The sequence below is a fragment of the Cornus florida genome, unplaced genomic scaffold (genome assembly GCF_030987335.1).
Source record: "Cornus florida cultivar Cherokee Brave unplaced genomic scaffold, ASM3098733v1 CherokeeBrave_3.0.0_Hap2_Chr03, whole genome shotgun sequence".
Classification (NCBI taxonomy): domain Eukaryota; kingdom Viridiplantae; phylum Streptophyta; class Magnoliopsida; order Cornales; family Cornaceae; genus Cornus; species Cornus florida.
In genome coordinates this window covers 10621737-10649325 of record NW_026775573.1, presented here as the reverse complement: position 1 = coordinate 10649325, position 27589 = coordinate 10621737, and the positions used below count along the sequence as shown (strand labels likewise).

At 34.6% G+C, this 27589-nt stretch overlaps 1 protein-coding gene, 1 long non-coding RNA gene and 1 pseudogene across 3 annotated transcripts in view; all 3 read left to right on the top strand.

Moving 5' to 3' along the window:
* The window catches only part of LOC132299438 (protein unc-13 homolog), a 37358-nt gene extending 28584 nt beyond the window's left edge, over positions 1–8774 (top strand). The window contains exons 20-28 of one of the 2 annotated variants that reach the window (XM_059796045.1): positions 2562–2740; positions 4004–4085; positions 4196–4246; positions 5557–5661; positions 5744–5850; positions 6919–6996; positions 7078–7173; positions 7557–7652; positions 8245–8774. In XM_059796045.1, the coding sequence (XP_059652028.1) occupies positions 2562–2740; positions 4004–4085; positions 4196–4246; positions 5557–5661; positions 5744–5850; positions 6919–6996; positions 7078–7173; positions 7557–7652; positions 8245–8418 (968 nt within the window). In that variant the 3' untranslated portion in view covers positions 8419–8774. The remainder of the gene's footprint in view (positions 1–2561; positions 2741–4003; positions 4086–4195; positions 4247–5556; positions 5662–5743; positions 5851–6918; positions 6997–7077; positions 7174–7556; positions 7653–8244) is intronic. The other variant, XM_059796046.1, reaches the window with a different exon arrangement.
* A 1397-nt stretch (positions 8775–10171) lies between these two features.
* LOC132298656 (uncharacterized) lies at positions 10172–10540 on the top strand. Its single transcript, XR_009479917.1, has 2 exons — positions 10172–10221; positions 10471–10540. It is a non-coding gene; the product is annotated as an uncharacterized LOC132298656 (long non-coding RNA).
* An 11040-nt stretch (positions 10541–21580) lies between these two features.
* Positions 21581–24585, top strand: LOC132301094 (disease resistance protein At4g27190-like; annotated as a pseudogene).
* The last annotated feature ends 3004 nt before the right edge of the window (positions 24586–27589 follow it).

Genomic DNA, 27589 nt, shown 5'->3' with positions numbered 1-27589 from the left:
TTAAAAATAATGAAGAATATTGCCTATCATTAGCATGCCATCTCTTTGGAGTAACATGTTTTAGTGGGTTGGTTTATGTACATGGCTGTTCCTTTACTAGAATCATGTCTCTCATGACTTGTTGAGAAATCCAAGCAAGACATCCAGTTTCCATTAGTGCATCTTTTATGGAATATCTCATACTAATGAGTTGATCTAATCAGTTGGAGGTTGCTTTAGTAGGATAATCTTGCTCGTGCAATGTAAACCATTGTCATGGCAAACTGGACTCTTGCTTAAATGCATCTAATGATCCTTGTAACAAACCTAGTTGAAACAGATTTGAAGGCTTGGCGCTGTAGCTCAAAGGATTAGACAATGTGGTCATGAACCATGGTACTGAGGGTCTGGGTCTATCCTCGTCCACCTCTGGCCCTAAAGGGTATGGCCTTCCCTTATGCGAGTAGGATAATAATTGTTGGTGTTGCATACCCATAGGTATAAATCTTCCGTATTGGTTCTTACCTTGTCTTTGGTTCTTACTGAGAAGCCCTAAGATGCTATCTTTGTCTTTTTTCTTTCACTAAATCCAACTGGTGCATCAGAAATTGTTTACTTTTATGATGATTTGAAGAAGTTTTGGTAAGTAAAGGAGCCTAGGAAGACAAAAGGAAAAGGTTGAGAACAGAACCTAAAGCTATTAGTCTGACATATGAATTGCTGTCAAGGAAAGAGGATTCTGGCACAGTGATGCCTTCAAAAATTTAAAAGAATAAGGATTCTGGTATAGCTAACCAAATTTACTTGAGATAAAATATCAGTAATCACATGATGCTATGCATTTATCTGGGTTGAAATGTCAACAACATTGTCTCTATGTCTAATACTGGGGATACTGTCTTTATATCAGTAAATCTTTCAATATGTCCACGGACATATTTTGACGACTAAATGGGATGATATATACCTAAAGACCCCTAAATGTGGATTATGCTTGCATAGACAAGGACAATGGACTCACACATGGGCTCGATGTGATACATACATGTTACATTGGCACTTTATAAATGGCAGGTCAAGAAGACAGCTAGGACTCTGTATAATACTTTGTGTTGGAGAATATTATTATAGGAACCTTTAGTTAAATTACTCGACATAATATTTCTATGAGACTTGTTGCCATATTTGTATTTGACTTTATTTGTAATTTTTTTATTATAAAATACTCCCTATGTCCCAATAAGAGTCATGTTTAGGGAATTGTGACTCACAAGTTCCCCAAACACGACTCACAACTTGTGAGTCATAGTTCCCCAAACATGACACTCTTTTTGGGACGGAGGGAGTACTTGTAAAGTAAGAATACTTCTATTCTCTAGCTACAAGTCTCTCTCATTTCACCTATAAATAGAGGTGCTCATTGTATACAAAAATCAAGAGAGTATAACAAAGATATGTAGTCCTTTGGGCTTCGTGTGCCATGGATGTAAGCCCTAGTGGCTGAATCATGTATACCCTTGTGTTCATTTTCTATTTCTCTCTTCAATTTCAACATGGTATCAAAGCAGGTTCATCATATCTTGCTCTATACTCTATTCATCTCAGTTCTTCGGATCAACTCGTCTCAGTTCTTCGGATCAACTCGAGAATATTATTATAGGAACCCTGACAGATTATTGCTACAGACTTGTTGCCATATTTGTATTTTACTTTTTGTGTAATTCATTTATTAAAAAATACTTGTAATGTAAGAATACTTGTAGAGCAAGTATTTTCTATTCTCTAACTACAATTCTTTCTCATTTCACCTATAAATAAAGGTGATCATTGTACACAACAATCAAGAGAGTATAATAAAGATATGTAGCCCTTTGGGTTTGTGTGCCGTGGATGTAAGCCCTAGTGGATGAACCACATATATCCTTGTGTTCTCCATTTTCTATTTCTCTCTTCAATTTCAACACTTTCTACGTCCTTCAATTACAATAGTAATTAATCACATTTAAAACATTGCAAATATTTTATATTTTCCATTTTACATGGAGTCTCGGAGAACTATTGATGTCTGACAAAATAAAAAATTATTTATGTTACTTGTACATATAAACTTGTTAACTGGCATTCAAAAATTCGTCATATCGTACATTGAAGTTATGTTAGACTTATGGCCTTTTTGTATCAAGGTAGTATTATGAACTGTTGGTGTTTCTTACCTTTCGAAAAAAAACTGTCGGTGCTTCCTTTTAAATTGGTTTTATTTATTTATTTATTTATTTTTCCTTGAATGGGAATTTTATTAACTATAAAGGAATAATAGTGCATCAGAAAAGAGGTATTATAAAAAAATAATACTACATCAGAAAAGAGGTAAACACCTCAATAACATAAGAAGATGGATGCATTTTTTTCAAAAAGATGGATGGAATTTGGTATCATTTTCTAGTTATACAATATTTGCAGCTCTCTTATAATGTAAGTTTTAGTTACTTAAGTGTCTTGCATGTAGCCATTTTTTTTATCTTCTAGATAATCTTTTATTATTTCCTTTTCCCCCAATTATACGATATGTTTTGACCATGCAGCTACCAAAGAAGATATAATTCCACCTGTGCCTATACTTACAAGATACAAGAAGGAAATTGGAATCAAGGCTTTTGTGAAGAAGGAACTAATTGACCCAAGGTTACCTGATGTGCGAAGGTCTTGTGAAATTAATATTTTAACCACACCAACACTTTGTGTTCAGCTAAATACTCTTCATGTGAGTTCAAAATCAATTTCATTTTTCCCTTTTTCTATAGTTGTTGGTTTTCTCTCTTTTTTGCAGAATTGGAGTTATTCCTTCTGATAATACTTAGTGCTTATGCATATGAAAATAACAGAATCAATTGTTTCAGTACTGGACTTGGAAGAGAATAATGGGCATGAATAATTAATCATCTGTTGAGACTCAAGAGAATAATTTCTATGTACACTTTGTTGTTATCATTTTTTTTTCATTGGCAAAAAATACACTCACACACCCACAATGCCCATGGGGACTTGAACCGTCGACTTTCTCCCTTGTAAGGTGAGGAAGTACCATCAGGCTACACCGCTGTTAGCATTAGTCATCTTATTATTATTTTTTCCTGTAACTTCATCATGTTTAGATTTAATTATTGAGTAAAATCACCAAGTACAATGCAAGTGAACTATTCCTTTTGTGATAGCAGGTTGACATGGGTTCTTAACTCGTTCTCATGAGACAAAGTTCCCACCGGACAATATATTAATAATTTTTTTATTTGTGTTATCCGTGCAGAAAGATTTAAATGTATATGTACCCAAGCAGTACACAATTTTATCTTTCTTAGTGAGCTAGGCAACTTATAGAACCATACTCTCATCAGAATCCAGCAAGCTTCTCAAAGTAAAGTAAATGGAAAGAAACCTAGGACTCGACCTGTAGTTGGAAGAGATTTAGCCAAAGTTCTTCCAAGATGTATCTTGCATAGGATTTCGGAGGATAATTCTTTGGACAGTGCATATTTAGGCATGTAGATAAGTATTCTGCAAGTCCTAGTTTAAAGTTGGTATGAAAATGAGTAATTTGCAAGCTCATTTCAATTATTTGTTTGAAAATCCAAGAAGATGTAGCAATGTGGTGACAGTTTTTGATCATTTTCCCTTGTTGCTATCCTTGCTATCTAAATTCATTTCTAGTTAAAACTTGTTGGAATACAAGCCCTAACATCATTCTTCGGCACTTTAAACTAAAATTTCCTTGATGACTTGAGGTATATTTTTAGTTAAAAATTAATATGCTTGCCATAGTGCCTGATCAATATTTACATTTTTGTTCTGTTCAATTTTTTTTTTTTTTAAATTTTGTATAGTTATTAATCCCCTTACCTTTATTCTTACTGTAAATTTATTTTGTATACTGAGTAGATATATACTAGGTGATGCATAATGTCATTCTAACACAAACTCACCCCCCCCCCCCCCCCCCCCCCCCCCCCCCCCCTCCCCCTGTTAATAGTATGCCATTAGCCAGCTGACTAAGTTGGAAGATAGCATTTGGGAGCGGTGGACAGGGAAAAAGCCTCATGATAAGCCATTGAGTAAGTACCAAAACATATAAATTTTATATTATTTTTGAATTCTCTGGAACTAGTATACCATGTGGCATCAATTGACAAAATTCTTTCAATTCAATGATCCTTTGTGGCAGCTAATATTCTATCATCCAAGGTACAGAATCAAGGGGAGAAGATTCTAGAAGGTCTTTATATAATATGACTAGTTATTGAGTAGGTGCATTATGTAATGTCATCACTGGGGGGAAAAGTGGGTGCTTTGTGAAGTTCTGATAAATGCCTGCTACATACAGAGCTGCAAAATTATTACGTAGTATTATTTTTTTATAGGAAGGATAATTATGATAAGAATTTGAAAGCTCTACCGAAATAATTTAGATAAGTGCCTGCTACACATAGAGCTGCAAAATTATTATTATTATTATTTTTGGGTGGGGGGGGGGGGGGGCGCAATTTTTTCCTTTTGGAAGATACAGGAGCATTTGAAAGCTCTGCTGAAATAAATTGATTGGGGACATGTATTCAGCAGATATGGTCAATTTAAATAATCACTTCCTTTCTATTTGTAGATGGATTTTGTTTGGATGACTCGCTACATACTTCTCCATCTAAAATGACACTTCAAAGCAGCTAAAGTTCTTTATAATCCGGGGCATACAAATTAAAAAGAAACCATAAAGGAGTTCTGTTTCTTAATAGAACTAGTTATTTACTATATCTTTTTTTCTATCTCATCCCCGTGCAAATAGGAAAAAATAATAAATAAAAAAAGAAAAAGAAAAAAGAAAAGGTAATAGTTGCAAGCTCAATATCTGGTTTATATGGAGATGGAGAACTTTGATAAGAACTTGAAAACTCATATATTTGGTAGATAGGTAAAAAAATTTTGGTCACTTTCCTTAAAACCACTTAGTCAGTTTGTGTTTAACTCCCTAAAGTAGTTTTCTCTCCATTTTATTTAAAGTATGTATTCTTAAACTTCATCTTAACCACCTGGTTATTCGTTGGGTCCAATAGCATGTCTCTGTACCACAGCTCTGGTGTCAAAACATGGAGGAAAGTTTTATCATAGGTGACAACAAGATGACCCAAAACTACTTCATAATGGGACATATAACACACCTGGACGTCATTGCATGGACCTTCTCTACCCATTCTCTGTTTTTCTAGCGGTCCCAAAAACAATGCAAGTCGATTATTATCTGTTATTTCAGCCTGTCATTCAGATTGAAGATGTTAATTTCTGATTTCCTATAAGGCTAGTCCCAACTGTAAGCATGGGTATTGCGATGCCTTTTTGTTGGTATTGCTGATGATTCATATGCTATATATAGGTTATATTTTTCTGAACAATATGTTTCACTGAAAACTAGATACCGCTACTCTTTATCCTTCAAAAACCTTTTCTGAACAACATGTTTCACTGAAAACTAGATACCACTACACTTTATCCTCCAAAAACCTTTTATTGTTTCATTGACCCTTTTTTCTCTAGGGAAATCCATCGATGAAAACTCTAGAAGTTTCAAGCAGAAGGACACATTTGATGGAAGTAGAAAAGATATTAATGCAGCTATCGATCGGATTTGTGAGTTCACTGGTGAGAATTTATGTATTTTTCTTTATCGAATTCCTTAAAAATAATTCTGATAGCTGATCTTTATTTTTGTGATATTTTGCAGGAACTAAGATTATTTTCTGGGATTTAAGGGAGCCATTCATTGAAAATTTATATAAACCCAATGTTTCTCAGTCTAGGTTGGAAGCACTAATTGAACCACTTGACGTGGTATGATTTTTCTTATCAGGAAGTTATGTTCCGTACAATATATTTAGTTGGGGTTGGAAATCTGATTGTCGAGTCTATGTGGAAAAAAATTGTCTTTTCCTTTTTCCTTTGTGCTTGTTTCCTTTTCTTCTCTCTCTCTCTCTCTTACATTTTTCATTTTTTTTCTCTCATATTAGCAACTAATGTAGCTATGAAACCTTACCATACATTGTTTGACCATTCCCCAACAGTTGAAGCTTTTGGGACATGTAGTTGTCTAACACGGTGTTAGAATTTTGATTCTCTGAGGCCTTGGGTTCAAGTCTTACCATTTGCATTTGTTTCACAATTCTTTTTCTGTTTGAACTCCGTTCCATCTGTCTGTTAGTCTTCTCTTAGAAGAGGGGTTGATATGCGAGGGAAGGTATGAGAGCTTAAAATATTTTGTGTGGTCCATTTTCTGACTGCTTATGCTTTCAGAGCAAGTAGTCTATCAGTGGCATATAAATAAATTTATACTGTTCTTTACAGTGGAGTTCCTTAATCTTGCTATCATATGCATTATGGGGGCTTTAAGCATGCAATCTAATCCTAATAGATTTGTGATGTAGTGGAAAGGCTACAAAAACTATTCACCTGTTACTGTTTGCAAGATGCTTCTATACTTGAGCTCAGCATTCAGAGTTGATATTTGCTGAAACACGTCCCTTGGACTTTTGAGCTATGAATTTTATAAATATCTGTTGTGTAAAGTGCATGAAATATGGAATTCGAAAGAAGCCAAGTTGAACCTTTCTCTGCTTTGCTTGGATTTTCTAGGATTTTTTGAGCTCTGATTTGGGCGTTGTACCACTTCTTATCAATCCTAAGAGCTCCTATTATTTGATGATTCTAATAAAGCTTTTACATTTGCACCTACTTTTGAATCTTGAGTCTGAACTGTCAATTAATTTCTAAGCTCTTAAGTTTGGTTGAAAATTTTCATATTTAAAATTGTAGTGACCCTGTCGTTTATAAATTGTTGATTTGTTTCAACTTCGTTCATTTGATGCTAAATTTAGGGTTGTCCATCTTCGTCAAACTCTGCAGGTACTGAATCAACTGTGTGATATCATTATGGAGCCGCTCAGGGACCGCATTGTGACAGGTCTTCTCCAAGCATCACTGGTCTGTACTTTGCTCCCACTTGTGAATTGTCAGTCATGAACATTATATTTTTTCTTTTAATGAAACGCTATCTTCCCCCAGGATGGCTTGCTCCGTGTTATACTAGATGGAGGACCATCACGTGTTTTCTTCCCGGGCGATGCTAAGCTATTGGAAGAAGATTTGGAGATCTTAAAGGTATCCTAAGGATGGCTGTCATGCAAAGTTTTTGGTTCACTGATTTGGACACATTCTTGTTTATGGCAAAGGAGAACCCTCATTTAGTGCCTTGACAAGTGTTCGAAGGATTTTAATTTTAAAAAATTGACAGTTTAAGCTTTCAGAGTGATGGTTGTTAACATGGTATTAGAGTAGGCAAAGTCCTCACCATCACTTATTGAAACACGTGTTGGACCAAAATGAATATCGTTTCAATATGAGGCTTATTACATCTGATTTCCTTATTTAGAAAAGGAGATAAAATTGAGGGTGCTCCAAAGTTTAAGATCATGTTACTTTCAAATTATTCTAGAGGATATTTTTTTTCCTCATATTTTACATAATTTCTGGCTTCTTCACAGGAATTCTTTATTTCCGGAGGAGATGGACTTCCTCGTGGAGTCGTTGAAAATCAAGTAGCACGTGTACGGCAGGTTATAAAGTTGCTTGGCTATGAGGTTAGTTCTTAAATTATACTTAATAGAAATTGAAAATAAGAAGATAACTGCAGAAACCTATTCAATGCACTTTACCAGGAGGTTGAGGTGAAAATGAAGCAAAAATATAAAACAAATAAACAAATAAATTAGTTATTCATGATTCTTGTCTTGAACTGCCCAATTGCAGGCTATAATTTACATATATGCTTATGAAATAAAATATCAGTCTCTTGATTCACGGATTTAGTTAGGAAAAGGAAGAAATGAAAAAGCCATTTCTGTCGTGTTCTTTTTCTTGCTTAAAAAATTCTAAAAATAAGAGGAAAGGGAGGGAATGACATGTAGTAATATTTAAAATATCTCCTTTCCCTTGTATTTTCTTCTCTCCTATGTTTTTCATGGTAACCAACCAAAGGAAAATAATCCCGTCTGCATTATGTTATCCTTTCTAAATGGTTCTGTCTATATAAGCGAAGCCTAAAATTCGTTTTCGTTTATTCGCTGAAGTTGGCTGTCATTTTCACCATTCTGCACTCATTTTCCTCCCAAGTCATCTGTAATGGATTTCAGGGATATCTGATTTTAACTCATCGTTATTAATTGATTGCAGACACGAGAATTGATCGAGGACTTGAGATCTTCCGGTGGGTTAGACATGCAGGGTGGCAGAAGCAAGCTGGGTGCTGATACTCGTACCCTAATACGAATATTATGTCACAGGAGCGATTCCGAGGCTTCTCAATTCCTCAAGAAACAATACAAAATACCCGAGTCTTCTGCCTAGGACAATGCTGCGTAACCTTTGAAATCCGCAGAAGGATAAAGCAAGAACAGGAAGAAATTGTATTTGCAAGAAACCCCCCTTGCCAATGAGAATGTAAAATTCATTTGTTTGTGTTTTTCTTGGAATAGTGTCGGGGTTCAGTGGAGGCATGTGCTTGAAAAAAAGAAAAAAGAAATAGTGGACATTTTGTTACATTTTTGCTTTAAATTTTGAATGTCTATTTTACCTTAATTTGTAAAAACTAGTTGTATTTGTCGCCTTCATGTCATTGTATCATTACTGCATTTAAACTTAATTTTGGTCTATGAATGATGGAAAAACTTATTTAATTGTCATAGCAATGTTTTGAACATGTATCAATTATGCTTTATAAGCAAAATCCAAATAAAAATTCAGGAGATTGTCAGTTGAGATTGATGTTTAGACTTTTAGGTTCCGTTTGTTTGGACGTAAAATATTTTTCAGAAAACATTATTTTTTAATCTTTGGTGTTTGGTTGTCGTAAAATATTTATATAAAAAAAAAATATTAAAATTTATTAAAAATAATTTATTCATCAATTTTTGATAAGTTATTTTACATGCTGATTGACTCGATTTTAATCTTGACATAGATTTTTGTCGAACACTGAAAAAGTAAAAATAAAAGAATATTTTACTTGAAAAAAAAATATATTCTTAAAAAAGAATATTTTATGTCTGTTGTGGAGCCTTAAAGAATGAAATAATTTTAGTAAAAGTGAAATCTAAATAAAAATCTTTGGCAGGCACAAAGATTTTTAAATTGAGAGTTCTTTTGGTATTTGGTATAATCTTTAGCATCCAATGTACGGTATATGTTTGGTAAGAGATGAATGTGCGCCAGGACAAAAAAACATAAAATAAAAAAATAAAAGCATCCAATGTACAGTATATGTTTAGTAAGATGATGAATGTGTGCCATGACGAAAAAACTAAAAAAATAAAAAAATAAAAAAAATGAGAAGATGAATGTGTGCCAATGTGAGTTGATAAAGATAATCCTTTGCAAAAGGTGGTGTACTAGATGGAAAATTTTACGATACCTTGAAGTATTGTACTTTTAAAGCTCTCCATCATTAAGTGTGGTGATGGAGCTTACCTGATAGATGATCTAACGACTGAAAGGTCTTGTGGCACCTATTGTAGACTTTCAATTCTCTTACTAGACCTCCGCTACAACCAAAATCTCGGTCATTGAAGGTGACGGTGGAGTCCACCTGATACATGACCCGACAAAGAGGTCTCGTTGTACATGTAATGTAGGCTTTCTCATACTTAGACCTCCATAGCAACCTAAATCTATATACCCAATGCTTTACATTTAAGCACAAGGGTTTATAATCAGCAAATACAATATCACATTTTACCATAAAAGATTTTATATGTGATCATAGCTTTTGGTGAAAATGCAGAAGAAATCAAAATTGATATTTTAATGTTTCATATTTAATTCATCTTTTGCATGAGTGTTCACAGGCCAAGAAAAGCATCTTTTGAGATATAAAACACATAAAACAACTTGCATGTTTTGATATATTCCTTCCCTGTCAAGTACAAAAAATCCCAAGAAAAGAAGATGTAACTCATGAATTATTCCTTTCTTTAGTCTCTCTAAATCAATATATATATATATATATATATATATATATATATAAGTTTGTCTATGTAAGAAAAGTATATTACTCTTGAACTTGGCTTTGCAGCTTTCTTCCAGTCATATAAATCATAATCTTAATGCTTCAATCCATATTTCCATAAAGCTGTTCACCAGGGCAACAGTAAGGTAGGCAATGCAATGTGTGCATGCAATTTCCTTGTGTATACTTTATTCTTTACAATGATCATTTGGTTCAATCAAGTAATTTATATATGTGTTACAATATCTTTCTGTTACACTACATACATACACATGTTATATATATTTATATGTACAAACAATGTTAAATTATTGTCTTTTCCTTTTAGCACTATATTCAATAGTACGATTTATTTATTTATTTAATACTGCTCAAGTAATTATTTATGTTGGCAGATAAAAAATTTGTTGCAATTCCAGCTACTCGATTCCTTTGTTGCATTGAAGTTATTCGCATTGAAATAAGGCATGAAGTTGAAATTTCTACTAAGATATTACTGTTCATGTGTTACAATATCTTTCCCTTACAATAGTAACAATACACACACACACACATATTATGCTCATAATTTTTATTTTTTGCTTTTATCACTATTATTTAATAGTATGATTTATTCATTTAATGCTAATAAAGTAATTATGTATGTTGGCAGATAAAAAATTTGTCACAATTCCAGCCACTCAATTCATTTGATACTGTGAAATTATTTGAATTGAAATAAGGTGTGTATTTAAAATTTTCTATTAAGATATTACTGTTCATGTGTTACAATATATTTCCCTCACAATATACACATGTATATATATGTGTGTGCATGTGTCATATAATGTTAATTTGTTATTTATTTATTTTTATTTTTGCTTTTGCCACTATTATTTAATATTATGATTTATTAATTTAATGCTAATAAAGTAATTGTGTATGTTGGAAGATAAAAAATTTGTCAAAATTTCAGTCACTTAATTCCTTTGGTGCTGTGAAGTAATTTGAATTAAAATAAGCTGTGTATTAAAAATTTGTTGTTAAAATATTAGTGTTCATGTGTGACTTTATCTTTTCATTACAATATATAATATACATGTATCTATATATGTTCAGACATTATTAAATGTTTTATTTATTTATTTATTTTAGTCTTGCCGCTGGTTCAATAGTATGATTTATTAATTTAATGCCATAATATAGTACAACTTTGTATATCTCGTGTCTTATTTTCATAAATGGGTAGTTGAAGGGACAAAACAATCCTACTGGGCCGGATCTGGCCCATCCCACCCGTTCAGGAAAAGACTCCAACAACTTCCTAGGCCAAGCATTCTAGGAATTGGACCTAACTTTGTGGTGGGTCAGCCCAATAGGAAACCAGGCCCACGAGGAATTTTAGGGCCACTGTAGACTTCTTTCTTTAGTAAGTATTTTTTGGACCAATAATTATCCATTTTCTTATCTTATTAAATAATTTTGTTAGCTAAAACATGTCATTTACCTAAAGCGTTTTTTTAATTTCATTTACTTATATACAATATTGTTTTTTGTTTTTTCCAAAGTTCAAGACAGATTTTGTTCCTAAAGCGCTTTTTAATTTCATTTACCTGAATACATTTTCATACCTCACATTTCTCAATAAAAATAAGTTACATTATTTTTATTAAGAATATCGTGCTCTACTAAGCCTAAACTTCATAGATAATTTTTATTCCACACTTTGAATTGAATTTTTACCTTTGAATTTTAGCAATGGAAGTATCCAGGTTAGAGTTTTTTCGAAATTGTATGGGGAAAACTAGGAAACATAGATACTTCTCTTAAGATATCGTGGCAATTATATGTTTTTAGACACTTTAAAGACATGACATAGTGGTTTTGTAATAATTATATTTTTAAAAAGTCATTCAATACAATTTAAAATGTGTTATTGGTTAATTAAAAATAACATAAAACTTAAGAAAACAAAATTAACAATCATCTCACTATAAGTTCCAAATTAATGATTTTATCCATGATTATATGGATAAAATGAAAAATAAAATATTATTTTTATATATAATTAAATATTATATATATATATATATATATATATATATATATATATATATATATTTTGATGTATTCATATATTTGCTTTGTAGGTGGAAACATTATGTTTGCATTTGATTTAGACTTTAGGAGGGATAAATTAAAATTTTGTTTTATTTTAAACTCGTATAATAAAAAACTAGGTCATTGATTTGTATTTAATTGTTCAAAGTTTATACTTGTTGATCAAAATAACACCCAACTATAATGATCTTTCAAGTATATAAAATGAATATTTTCCGAAGTAAATGATAGACGTTTGATAGTTAGCAAAATCATGTATTATACTCTTATAATATACATATGTTCTTACAAATAAAAACTACGTATATTCGTTTTTTTTAGTTGAATTATATATTACACGTATTATATATTTTCCGTATTATATATTATGCAATACATTTAAATTACATAATTTTTTTGAAAAACAAGTTTAAATTGTCTTTGATCAATATTGCATTATAAGAAAGAAAAAAAATTTAAATAGTGTGCAACTATAGGAAAATAATTGGTAATTAACCTAAAAATTCCATTTTCCTAGTTAGTAAGAAAGCTATTATTTTTATATTTCATGATTCATAACCAGTGTCATATATATATATATATATATATATATATATATATATATATATAGGTATTTTATAAAATTTTATAGTGAATTAAATAACTTTGTACTTATGCTTGTTTAAAAAAAAATTATATATGAATATTGGTGATAAAAAATGGAAATTCTATTTCTTTTATGAGTAAAAGAAATACAATGAATTATATACTTATGTTTATTTGTAATATATATGAACAATTAACATATTAATGCTACCACATTTTTTACCATAATTGTCTATTACCATTCGTGTTATAGTTGTATATGTATATATACATATATAATCAACTTTTTCACGCCACTAATAAGGTGTTAGTTTGATAATCCAATTCATTACTTAGAGTCCGTTTGGGGTTGTTGCTGAAATAAAAATAAAATAACAAACGATTTTATCAGTAAAGCTATCAAAAAATTGCGGTCAATAAACAGTATTTAGGTGTTTAATGACACTTTATAATAATGTAACGGCCTTACTCCAGAAGACCCGATTCACTAACGGGCTGTGATATGATTTCGGGTCTTTGCCCGGACCTGAGGACATACTAGGGGCAAAATGGTCATTTCTTAATTCATTAATTTATTATCGGCCTTTATTGAGTTTCATTTAATCATTGCGGTTCACAACGTGGCTTAAAGTCATCATTCGAATCAAGTGTGTAAGTCTAAGACAAATTTGGTTCAACAGCCCTACGATTGAGCGCAGGGTGCGTTGCGATCAAGCGTAGGTTGTCAACCCTGTGCCATTGTGTGTGGGAAAGACTGCATGTTCGCAAGGCCCAATGCCCTACGATCGAGCGTAGGACCTTTACGATCGATCATCCAATAATAATTTTATGGTGAATAGTAAAATCAGCTTTTAATTTTTTTGATATTTTAAAAACTGGGGGCGCGATCGATCGTAAGGTGGGTACGATCGATCATACCAAGAGATTTTTTTTTAAAAAAATTGTCCCATTTTAAATATCTTTCTTTTTGAAACAACATTTGGTCACTTAAACCATTTGAAACATGTCCTAACCAAAACAGAATGAATGATTGAAACGTCATTTATATCCCATATATGAAATGTCCTTTACAACAAGAGTAACCAAAGATATACCTGCTCAAAATAATATTGACTATACAAAATACACAACATCCTCCCGCTTACATGATTATCCAATTTAGATCAAAATTACAACTCTTCAAAAGGCCAATACGAAGCTATGTTAGAAATGTCCAAACAAGTCCAAAAGAACTCGGTCCGTCCCCTCCTAGACAATGTGGAATTAATACCTCCACTACATTGTTAATTCCTAAAAATATTTATATAATAATGGGGTTAGCGACAGTCGCTCAGTAGAATATGCCCAAGGTATGACTCCTAAAGTTACGTGAGTAAACACATAGAGAAATGGTGGTCAAGAGAATGGATTATACTTGTATGGGAAAATTCCAAGACCATTAAATAGACTACATCAACAACAAACACCAATAAAAGCTCATACACATATCCAAGCACCACCAAGATACTAATGCAATATAAGCCATGCATATGCCAATGCCCTGAACACTCCCTAGCCATGTTTATGACTAAAATCGTAAATTTAACCGCACCCCTTTCCCAATACCCAAACTTACTCAATACACTCATAGCGAAAATCAATAATCCTTATGGCACAAGACAACCGCTCGTACTCTTTAGGAACACTGGCTAACTATTCTTGCATAAGTCAACCTCTCATCACCATTTGGGACCTAGCTACCGATCACCGAAAAAAGTCTACCGTTTGTCTTCTATTTATCACAATTCACATTTGGGAACAAGACAACCACTCGTCTCCTGCTTATCGCAACCACACTTGAGAAAAGGCAATCGTTCGTCTCCCACTTACCATAAACCCTTTTACCTCAAACTTTAAAAATCAAGCCCCACGTAAGCTTTGAAAATGCATCCATCTCACACAACCATCCCACCCACACACGCACTACACAATGCATGAATGATGAATGTCCCTCGTAAACCAAAACCTCCAGTTGTTAAGAAGCTAATCACCTAGCCATCATCATGGAAGTAAGCATGCTCTTAAATAACAATACATCAAATCACCTCAAGGGTACACGTACCAATAATCATAAGATCGAGAAGCACTTAGAAGATAACCATATTCAATAACATGTTTTTTCATCTTTAATCTAACAAGAAGGCTTATTTAGACAATTTGACAAACACCTATCATCTTTGTAGTCAAGAGAGTTCAATCATAATAATTTATTGCATAGACTTAACAAATTTCACATCGGAACATATACAACTTTTCTAGAATCATCAATTTAGCTTGCAAGTTGACACAACTTCATCCTACCAAGCATGCTAGCAAGAATTTAACACGAACATCATATGAATTTGACAATTAGATACCAAGTTGCTAGTAGATAGCATGAAAGTTAACATAGTGACCAAATTTCTCTACAAAAACATATATAACATACTACATCACAAATTATTCATATAAAACCTCATAATAACAAAGGACTCCATAAATTAGACACCCCTACCTCTTGAAGCAAGCAAACCTAACCTTGCTCCCATGATGAAACTCCATCAAATTGAATGCTAATACTACCAAGATGAAGAAGAAGGTGAGGAGAACAACAATTTCTCCTAGAGCCACCCCAAAATCTAAGTCCTTGCCTCTAGACCCAAAACTTCAATGTGCTCCAATCTTTGCAAAAATGATACCAAAAGTAAACTATTGAAGTGTAAACCAAACTTTTCTTCTATCTCAAAGGTCAAATCTCACTATAAATAGATCAAACCTAAGGTTTAAGTATTAAAATGTGTAACAAAATGAAAAAGAGAGGAAGAGGAAAATGGGCAAAAATCTGATTCTAACTCCTTCTATTCCTACTTTAAGGATGCATATGGTTCGGTTTGGTACGATTGCGACAAGAACTTCGGAACCAGTCACAATGGTTCCTTAAAAATGGAACTGGAACCGGAACCATGTGTGTATGGAACTGAACCGTGAATACCGGTTCGGTTCGGACCATGGTTCCCCACCTATGAGCTTTTTCCCTGTTGTTCCCTTGTGTTCCCTTACTTATTCGAAAGCTTTGAGCCTTTGAGCCTATAGCTAAAACCATTAAATAGAGTTACATAATACAATAACAAAAATGTAAATATATATAAATACAAAAAGTATAACTTCAAACTGATTGTCGCTCACTGAGAAGTCTGAGATGGTGTGTGGATGTAGATCGAAGAAGCTGTGTGACCGTGTCACTGACTAAGAAGTTTGAAATGGTGTATGGGTGTAGATCGGAGAAACCGTATTAGGAAACAGAGTTATATAGAAGATGAGAACTTGATTGGAGAAGCTGTCTCGCAGTGTTGTTGACTGAGATAGTGTGTGGGCGATAGCCGCGATACAGAAGATGAGAGAATGTGATGACAGATGAGTGATGAGGAGTGTGGACTGAAGATGAGAGGAGTAGAGGACTGATGATTGACGAGTGATGAGGATTGAGGAGGGGAGGGGAGGGGAGGGGAGGGTGATGCAGCTTCAAAGAATCAAATATTAGAACATCAGAACTTGGGAGTTGAGATGAGAACTGAGGAGGGGAGGCGAGGGTTAGGTTTAGGTTTAGATGAGTTTTTGTGGTTTAGTGGTGGACCACATGTAACTTATTGTTATATGGTATGAGTTATTAAAAATATATATAATTAAAAATATAATCATATATATATATATATATATATATATATATTATATACAATTCCGGTTTCCAATGGTTCCCACAGGTCTGGAACCGGAACCGGAATCGTAAGCCCACGGTTCCTATTTTTATAATCGGGACTGGGACCGGAACCGGAACTGTGAGAACCGGAACTGCAGCCTCGGTTCGGTTCGGTTCGGTTCTGTTCCATGGCTTTTTGGTGCACCCCTATCCTACTTAATTAAATGGTGGTGTAACGACCCGAACCCAGGGGTCCGAATCGCTAATCAGGTCCTTAACCAAACTCGAGGACATTCTAGGGGTAAAATGATCATTTTACAATGTGAGAGGATAATCTACCTTAAAACTAGTCAAATGAAGTTTAAAACAATCATATTAGTCATTCCATGAGGTTTGAAGAGGTTCTACGGTCATTGGTTATGATTTCCCAAAAGCGCCCTTACTCGGTTTAAGGCTAATTCCGATACTGTTCCACTAAAACCATCATAACTCTCAACATGAATGGAATTTGAAGATAAGGTTTGTCTAATTGGAAAGCTAACTTAAAATACTTGAAAATGGATTCAAGAATGACCTAATTTAGGTTTGGAATGAAGAAGTTTTGACCGTTGGAAATCAGGTGATCAAAGATGACAAACTGACAAGGCAAAAGTGGGTACTGGAGGTCTTGAACCGGTTCAAAATGGGTAGCATGCCCATATGTGAACCAAATGCACCCCTTGAACCGGTTCAATGGGGCTGAATCGGTTCAAGATGCCCAGAATCTGGAAAATGCCCTAGAAACCTTAAAATTGTGCAGTTGTGCATATAGACACCTCTTTGGTCCATTGGTAACCACATTTCAGGTCTAAACCTGCCCCAATTCATGCATTCAAAAGTATGTAAAACATAATTAAACTCAATACGAGTGTAATACATTTTTTAAAGATTGAATTGTACAAATCCCATTTTTATACAATCTCTAAAGGATTAAATATAGAAATTGAGGCCTTCATGGCCAAAATTACGTAGTTTTAATAAAAATGAATCGAAATCCTAACTATATCAATAACCATGGACGTCTATCATTCAATGGCTCATCTCCGAGTCCCTGAAAAATGTTAATGATAATAGGGTGAGCTCAAAAGCTCAGTAGAAAAAACCTAAAGTATATTCCTAAAAATCCCTTGAGCTGCAACCAAAGAAAGGGAAAACAAAGAAAAAGGATCATGGGATTATGAGTCATATCATTCATACATGAATTTTACAAATTCATAAACCATAGCATCAAACATAAAATGCAAATGTTTTCTTCTTCCTTTCCAACCCAACCTCACTAAAACCTTCTTAACCACCACCTTAACTTACAACACCATCCTTCATCTCACTGTCTAACATTTTCTCCCACATCAAACCTTCACCCTCTTAATTCACCCCATGCCAAGAATATGCATATCATACAACCATTTATCAATATACAAGTCATTATTTACGTCATGATATCATATCAAACACCCAAACATAAAAATTAGTCACATAATTCATACTTTCACATTTTCTGATAGAAAATAGCATGCGTGGCACATATACAAGAAACCATCATATTCTCAATCCATAATAATTAATTCAACACTATCTTATGCTTAACATCACAACCAAAAAGTTACAAACTAAGCATGCTTCACAATATCAAGATTTTCATGTAAGAAAATATATAAAATCTCACTAAAATCATAGGAATTTGTAATTTAGACTTCCCCTACCTCAATGGAGCAAGCCAAACAAGCCCTAAGGCTAAACCAATTTTTGGATCTCTCCAAACCCTAGCAAGATTGGCCTCAATTTGGAGCTCATGCCAAGCTCTCCAACCTCCCTTCTTCCTCTCCTTCAAAATCTACCTTAAACTCTCCAAATTAAAGCTTTTTCTTTAGAAGACATAAATGTGTGATTGTGTATGAATATAAAGAGAGATAGAGAAAGTGATAGAGAGAGAGAGGAGGTGATGCACGAAAATGGGGGAGGAGAAAAGTGATGGCTTTACAAAACTTTGAAACTTTGGTCCATAATGTGCCAAGTGTCACAATTTGAGTGATCCCTCCTCTTTCAATGAAATGACATTCTTACCCCACAAATATCTATCTCTAATATATAGATATAGATGTATACATATATGTCAGAAAAGTCCATTATGCCCCTTTCTTAAAATGACAAAACCGGAAGAAGTTCCCGATTCTAGTTGTCTCGACTTCTGAAAATTTTTAAAAATAATACCGTCACTTCTAAATGACTTAAAATGATTAAAAATACACTTCTAAAATCCATAGCTCAAAAAAATGACCAAAACGCCCCTTTGGGCCCACGTGGCATGCAAAACGAGGCAAGGATTAAAATAATCCAGAAAAATCAAATAAATTCCAGAAAATAGAAAATAGAAAAAATCGGTAACATTACAGGAGGTCCCCATCCCATGCACCAAAAATAATAAAATGCCCTTCAATGAGTAATATAACCACAACCATGCCATAAGTATACCTTTAGGTACACATATGCATGTATATATATATACACCAATAATGAAATGCTAATGAAACCGAAATTTTTTTCTAGGGCCTTGGGTCCACACGGGACCTCACGGGCCCGAAAACTAAAAAATAACGAAACTACTCGTAATGCATTTCTAAGAATTCTAAATTCAAAGAAATGCCCTAAACAATCCTCGGAACTCATGTGGTATGCAAATCGAAGCACGAAAATAATAAATATAAAAATAAATATATAAGCCAAAAAAATTCAAAAAAAATCTGAGTCAATTCAAATAAGTACTTATCACAATTAAATTATTTTTTAAAATTATTTGGTAATAATATTTTTTAAAATACTTCTATCGCTAAATTTACAATAATATACTTTAATAGGATGTTATCATATTTGATAATAGAACTTTACTAAGAAAGGAATGTAATTGTCTTTATAAAAAATAAAAAAGACAAAATTGTCTAATAAAAATAAGTTACTTAAAATATTGAACTTCAATTCAGAATACAGTTTTGAAAGCTCCAAATTCTAACATCATTCAAAAGCACTACTGAACTAAATCCGGTAACTATTAAAAGCGCTTTTAATTGTTACCAATCACATCTAAAATTTTTTTTTAGAAAAATAAAAGCGCTTTTAAGCCGTGAAGAAGCAATCCCAAATGAGTCATGACCTGATTCATTACATATTTGATTGAGTGAGTTTGATAACGCAAAATTAATACCACTTAACAAAATAAATGTTACTTAAAATATGATAAAAATTTTAGTGATGAAGAGTTTACTTATCATTGAACACTTAAAATTCCAAAAAAATATAAGAAAATGTTTTAAATTTATAACTAAAATTTAAAATTTCAGCACTTGAAATTTAGCTCCTAAAAATTTTGGGCGCGTAATTTTTATTTTTACTAAACAGTGCCTAACTTTCTTTAAACTTCCTAAAATCACAATTTATATTCAATTTAAGATTCAAAGACCTCAAACGGTCATGCTTAAACATGAAAAAAAAAAAAAAAAAAAATGCTTAAACACTATTTTAATTTGATGATCACAAGATACACAAATCATAACTTCTATTAAATTTGGATTCTAAAAGACATTAAATGGCATGCTTCAGTGACGCTCTTAGTCCACTTATAACTCTGAGATACATATCATTATGAAAAATAAAAATAAAAATAAAAATAAAAATTCTACATATTTTATGTTACGATTCACCCCACCACATAGTATGATATTGTCCGCATTGTGTATCTGAGCTGTCATGATTTTACTCTTGGGTTTTACCCTAAAAGTCTTCGTACCAATTGGAGTGTAAAAATCCTATATATACACTTTTCCTTTCCATACACAGGCGATGTGAGATTGTGCACCTGCAGTTCGCCTAGTATGGTAGCCAATTGGTGCCTTTTGCACCAGCCCACAAGGTCGCAAAAATCACCCCCCTTAAGAGCCCAATGTCCACGTTGGCCACACTCCGATTAAGTCAGGCTCTAATACCATTTATAACGACCCACTCCACCACATGGTATATAATATTGCCTGCATTAGGCCCACGTCTGCACGATTAGTTTTTTAGGCGTTACTCCAAAATGCCTTGTACCAAATCCTGCATATATATCACTCTCCTTTCCATGCCTAAGCAATGTGAAATTATGCACTTGTCGCTCACTGAGTGTGATAGTCTGCCAGTGCTCTTACACCTACCCACGACACACCAGTCCACAAGGTCGCTACATCACCCCCTTAGGGGCTCAACGTCCCCGTTGGCTATACCTCTGACTGGGTCAAACTCTGATACATTTGTAACGACCAACTCCATGATCCACCACATAGTATAATATTGTACACTTTGAGCCCGAGCTTGACCCAGCTGGAAGTGTGGCCAACAGGGACGTTGGGCCTCTAAGGAGGATGAGGGGTGATTGTGGTGACCTTATGGGCGGATATTTTGCGAGTAGTGCAAGGGATATTGACAAACTACTACACTGAATGAACTACAAGTGTACAATCTCACATCAAATTTTGGGACACAACTCACATGTCCAGTGTTCGATCAACTCCTAGTGGTATTAAGCCTTTGTCTTTCGACATCTACGTATTCATAGTTTTCGTAAAGTGAGTGAGGACAAATTTTAGAATTTGAATGCCAACACATTAGACATAATAAAACTATTTTTCTTAAAAAATTAATGTAATAAACCCTAAATATTTGAAAGAAATTTTATTGAGTTTAACTATGTGTTACTATTTATTAGAGTGTAAAAAAAAATTAGGCCATAAAATAGTTACAATTAGGCCCTAATAAGTTCAGCTATAACCCATTATATCGTCATGTCATTTCACTCCGGGGCCCATGATGTGAAAAATAAATGCATAAACGCAGAATTAAGAAATTAAACTACTCAAGTGCAATATCAAACAAACAAAATCTAAGAACTTACATAATTGCAATAAAATCAATTCGTCAGCAGATAGGTTATAGCTTACGCTTGCAAACCATTGCAATAGACTTTTCAAAAATTTCAAATCCAACTTCATATATATATATGTGCTACTTATGTTGCATTCAAAATTCACAGAGAGGCAATGGAGTTGATTCAACCTTTGTACGATATTGCGAAAAACATGTGCACACCCATTTGTAGGCGTGTGGATTATGCGATAAACCTGTCAAAGAATTTCACAGAGCTGAGCAGGAGAGTAAAAGAATTATGCAACAGGAGGGATGACATTAAATATCGGATCGAACTTGTAAAGCTACAAAAGTGTCCAACAAATGAATGCATTGGCTGGCTTGAAAGAGTGGATGAGATTGATAAGATGATGATAGAAGATAAGCAGCTCATTGCCAAACGATGTTTTAATGGATGGTTTCCAGATGTCATTTCACGTGTGAAGCTCGGTAAGCATGTGGTGGAGATGATCGAGTAGGTTAAAGAGCTCCAAGAGAAATCCAGGTTTGAAGATAGTTTTGTCATTGATTTGCCACCAAAAATAGTTGAGGAGAGGCCTGTTGATGCTTTGATAATGGGGAATTCAACTAATCTCACCTTGCAAAAGATACGAGATTCCGTCAGAGATGAGGGTGTCCAAAAGATTGGAATTTGGGGCATGGGTGGGGTGGGAAAGACAACCTTAATGAATGTCTTGAATAATGATTCTGAAATTCAAACTATGTTTCATATTGTAATATGGGTAACCGTCTCAAAATCTTGGAGCATTAGGAAGATTCAAGATGAAGTTGCATCGCGCTTGTAAATATTACCCGATGTAAAGGATTTACCAGATGAGAGAGTTTCAGAAAAGTTTTTTGACAAACTCAAGGGCAAGAAATATTTGTTGCTTCTGGATGATGTTTGGGAAGTAGTGGATTTGAGTAGAGTGGGTATACCAAGTACAAGTCAAGATAAGGGTTGCAAAATTGTTCTGACAACCAGAAAAATTCGAGTTTGTCAAAAAATGTCAACTGATAAGGAGATCAAAGTGGAAGTTTTAAACGAAAGTGAAGCATGGGAATTGTTTAACTCAAAAGCAGGAGGAATCTCATTGCTCCCAACCATCAAGCCGATTGCTGAAAAAATCGTCAGAAAGTGTGGTGGCTTACCACTTGCACTAAAAGTAGCAGGTGCGGCGTTGAGAAAGGTTGAAGAAGTAAGCGTGTGGAGTAATTTTTTGAACAAGTTCAATTCACCAGCTATGTCTTACATTCATGAAAATATGAATGAGGATGTGTTCAAGCCATTGAAGGTCAGTTATGACGCGTTGAAGGATGACATCATCAAGAATTGTTTTCTGTATTGTGGCTTGTATCCAGAAGATGAAAAGATTAAAAAATCTCAGCTGATCACTTATTGGAGAGCAGAGGGGTTTCTTTGGAGTAAAGGGACTTTGAAAGGTGCTTATGATGATGGGTGTGAGAAATTACATGACCTTATTGGTGCATCTCTGTTGGAGAAGTGTGAGGATGAAAGACATGTAATGATGCATGATGTGGTTCATGATTTAGTTCTGATGATGACTTCAGCAGGAGGAGAGGAGAGCAGGTTCGTGGTGAGAGCTGGACTGTCCATGTCCGTGTAGGAAATACCTGATGATAAGGAATGGGAAGAAGCAAGTAGGATTTCCTTTATGTATGCCAAGGGATACAAATTACCAGAGAAGCCAAAATGTCCCAAGCTGTCAACATTGCTGCTTCAGTCACGTACTAATTATTTATCTCCTTTGAAGGCAATACCTGAATGTTTCTTCAATCACATGCCTAACCTTCGACTTTTGGATCTGTCAGGAAGTCGCATCTCCTCATTGCCATCTTCCATCTCAAATTTGGTCAGCCTTAGAGCATTGCTTCTGAAAGGATGCGAGTATTTACAGGCTCTCCCTCAGGAAGTAAGTGTGCTCCAGAGACTTGAGGTGCTCCATGTCAGCAGTGCGTACAATATGCCGTATCAACCTAGTGAGATGTGGAAGTTGACCAGCCTTAAAAGTTTGAAATTTTCACCTCTAGGTTTGAGAGTCCCCAAAGATGAGATGGTTCCTTCTAGTACAATATCCAGACTTTCCCTGCTTCAAGAATTGAGTATTAAATGGATGGAAGGGAATGATGAAGAAAGTTCGGAAACTTCTGCAAAAGAGGTTGGCAGCTTGACACGGCTCTCTTCACTTGCATTCCACTTCACAACAAGGAATTGTCTGAAACACTTTCTCCATAACAGCCAACCATGGAGAGATCGTACCATACAGAAATTCCACTTCCGTGTTGGAAAATTGGAGTCATTACAATGGTTTGGCAAAAGACCTGAGAGGCACCTGTCATTTGCGCCGGAATGTGAGGATGATGGAGGAGTAACTTGCGAAGAAATAAAAGAGGTACTCATACGTTCGGAGCATTTTGACCTATATGGTTGTGAAACCCTTCAAATACTATCAAAATTGGGAGTTAATGGGTTAAAAGGTTTATGGGTCCTTTCTGGTAAACTTGAATATATGATAGATGAAGAAGGATTGCGAGGGGATGTTTTTGAAAACTTAGAATACCTTTATTTGATTCGCTTAGATCATTTTAGGGGCATCTGCTGCGGCAAATTACCAATGCAATTAAGCAGCAGCACCAATAGTTTCACTAAACTGAAGGACTTGCGAATATATTTATGAAGAAGGTGTTCTCATGGGGAGTGATTCCGCAACTCCTTAATTTGGAATCATTGAATATTGAATGTTGTTCGGAAATGGAGGAGATAATTTCAGCTGATTTCGATGAGAGGGAGGAGGACAACAGGAGGCTTGAACACGTGAACCTACCCAAACTGAAGCTTTTGGCTCTTGGATGGTTACGAGAATTGGTTGGCTTCTCCAAGAGGAAGAGGAACCATCTGTACTTGCATTGCCCTTCCTTAGAGGAGGTTACTTTTAAAGATTGTCCAAAACTGGAAATATTTCCTTTTGGCATCGACAGTGCACCTCATTTGAGAAAGATTAAAGGAGAACTGAAATGGTGGGAAGCATTAAAATGGGAAGATGATGCCACTAAATCACGATTCGCCCCTCTCTTCCAAATATATATGGGACGTGTATACCTCCCAATGACGTTGTAGTCCCTGCATACAGGTAAACAATACGACACTGCAATTCTGTTTATTATTAGCACCCTTTATTGAAGTTGTAGTCCCTGCATACTTCCGGCCACCTCATATAACTACCCTTTCTTAGTCGTTTTAATTGCTCAAACAATTTTCTTTTCTTTGTAATAAATACGCTAAAACTTTGTTGCGTAGATTGATAATATATGGATTTATTTAATTACTCACACATAAAAATTGGTTGAGAAATTTTAATTTTTATTGAAGAAAAATAGTTAACTCCAAAGAATGTTTATCAAAGTACTTACGTTAAGGATCATATTTTATCATAAATAATTTTTTCCTATTTTTTCTCTCAAACCTACCATGTATTCGCTTGACAAAACCGCTTTTAAATACACAAAATTAAATTGTTATATCATCCGTTACAAAGTCACTGTATCACCAGTCATGTAATTCAATGTTATTTTTGTTATACTGTAACGTCTGTGTATATTTATTTGTGTGTGTGTGTGTGGTGTAATTTAAACAAAAAAGAAAAGAGAAAAGAAAAGTTAATGGGTGGGACCAACAAGCATTTAAATGGTTATGAGACCATCTTTGTTTTCTTTTTTTTTCTCATTCCCGCAAGGTCATCTCTCTCGTCCAGAAGCTCCTTTTTTTTTTTTTTTTTTTTTTTTTTTTTTTTTTTTTTGGTTCCAATCTTCAAGCTTTGATTCCATCTTCATTACTTGCCGGATTTAGGTGCCGTTTGAGGCAAAACAACGAGTGTGACGAGCTCTACGCGTTGATGCAAGCAATTTCCAGTTTTGAGCCTTCTTTGGAACTCAAAAATTTAGGACCCATTTTCTAGGGTTTGCTCATTTTTGAGGTAGGGGCATCTTAATCCACTCTCTTCTTGTTCCATTGTGAGTTATGCTCTTTTGTTGTGCTAGACATGCTAAATTTGAGAATTAATTGCTTCAATGAGGTGTAAGTGATGTTTAGAAAAAATTCATGTCTTAGGGTTATGACTTGTCTATGTGAAAAGTATGTATAGATGATGGCTTTGTGGTGTTTTTTGTGAATTATACCTCTTTTATGTGCTAACATGCTTTACTTGGGGATTAATTGTGTTAATGATTATTTTAATGTTGTCTAGAGAAATGTATGTTTATGCACATGTGATGTATTATGTGAAAAGCTTGCCTATGTGTTGAGTCTATGTCTATTATGTGTAAACTTGCTGAAAGTGATGTATGAGACCATGCTTAATTGTATTGTGCCAAAATTTCACATTGTCATGATATTGAGATTATATGTACATTCTTGGACATGTCATTGGGATGCATGAAATGGGAGAATTTGTCTTGAAATGAAAATGAGGAATTTTTGGGAGATGATAGTTTTTGTGAAATGGTTTTGATAAACCCGGTCGCTGTGGGGTTACCAACGGGCCGGAGGTTAATATAGCCTAGAGGGGACTAGGGAGTCGCCCTAGTGTGGTTGAGCTAGCTGGGCCCCATAATGATGCCGCGGGGTTACCAAGGGTCAGAGACACTAGCCAATCCTCCTCTCGTGTCGCGGCGGGGTTACCAAAGGGCGGGCTGTATTAACGTTTGAAAGTGATGGTTTTGAGAATGAAAATGGGGAGTGTCATTGACATGCATTGCATTTCATTGCATTGCATTGCATTGCATTGCATTGTTTATAATTGGAATTGAATTGTATGTTGTATTTGATCCCCTACGCTGTATGATCCCTATCTCCCATTGGCCTATGCTTTGCTTAAATTCACAAGGACACAAGATTTGTGTCTTAAGTGTCACCTACTGAGCATATAGCTCACCCTACTATTTATACATTTTTTTCAGGTCTTGGAAAAGAACCGGTGGACGACAACCCACCTCAAGCTTGAGCGATACTAGAAGCTCACTTTTGTGTCTTTTGTATATCTCCCATTATTTTTGCAAAACACTAAATGTGTGAAGGTGTATATGTATATTTTGCAAAAACTTTGTCATGTAATGTAATTAAGGTATTTGATGATATTTTGGATGTGAATTTGTTATTATGTAAACCTTATTGTTGAATAAGGAGAGTAATACTAGTTTGAAGTATTATTGTGGTCATTTGATTGTGTATTATCATCTACTATTGCCGTGAATTCGGAATTTGAGCCATGATAGGTTAAAAATGAATTTAAACAGGTTGTGATAGGCCTATTTTTTGGGGAGGTCATGCCGAATTTTTTTGTTTAAAAAGTATTAGTGTTGGGATCGTTACAAATTTGGTATCAGAGCAAAGGTTCGAAAACCTTTAGGACGACGGGTAGAGGCCTACATAGAGACGCATGGAATGTTGTTTATATTGTTTACTTGACTACTTGTTACGTGGTATCTTATTTAAATGAGCATGCTTAACTGCCTATGTGCTTGCTTGCTTATGTAAAAATGTTTCTTGCATAGTCTTGCATGCCAAGTGTTGTACGGTATTAATTCTTGTTGAGTCGTCCACAGTGGACCTTAGTGTCATGTTTCTGAATAGTTTTCTCGTTTTATAGCACGATGTCACGGCGTGAGGAACCTAAAGAAGTTGGCCCTAGGCCAACAAGGGGCGATGTTGGTGAGAGCTCTAGCTCCAATCCGGTGGAGCCAGTTGATGAGAACATGCTTCTTAGGGACTTGATTCCCCCAAGAGCTGTTCCCCCAAGAAGAGAGAGTGTTGAAACACCTGTACCCGTAGAAGTGGGTGAAGGTTTTGTGACACTGGAGTTTAATCGTTTGTTACAAAATGTCGTGAGGGCAACGATTGTTGCTCAGCCGCAGTTGATACCACAACCTACAGTCCGAGTTGAGAAGACTCCAGCTCAGAAGCGTCTCAAGATCATAAAAGGGTTTTCTCAGTTGATGCCGGTAGTGTTTGAGGGCAGTGTGGATCCAATGGTAGCAGATGACTACTTGGATCAAGTTGAAACCCAACTAACTTCAATGGATGTGACAGAGGATCATCTAAAGATCATCCTAGCTACGTATAAGTT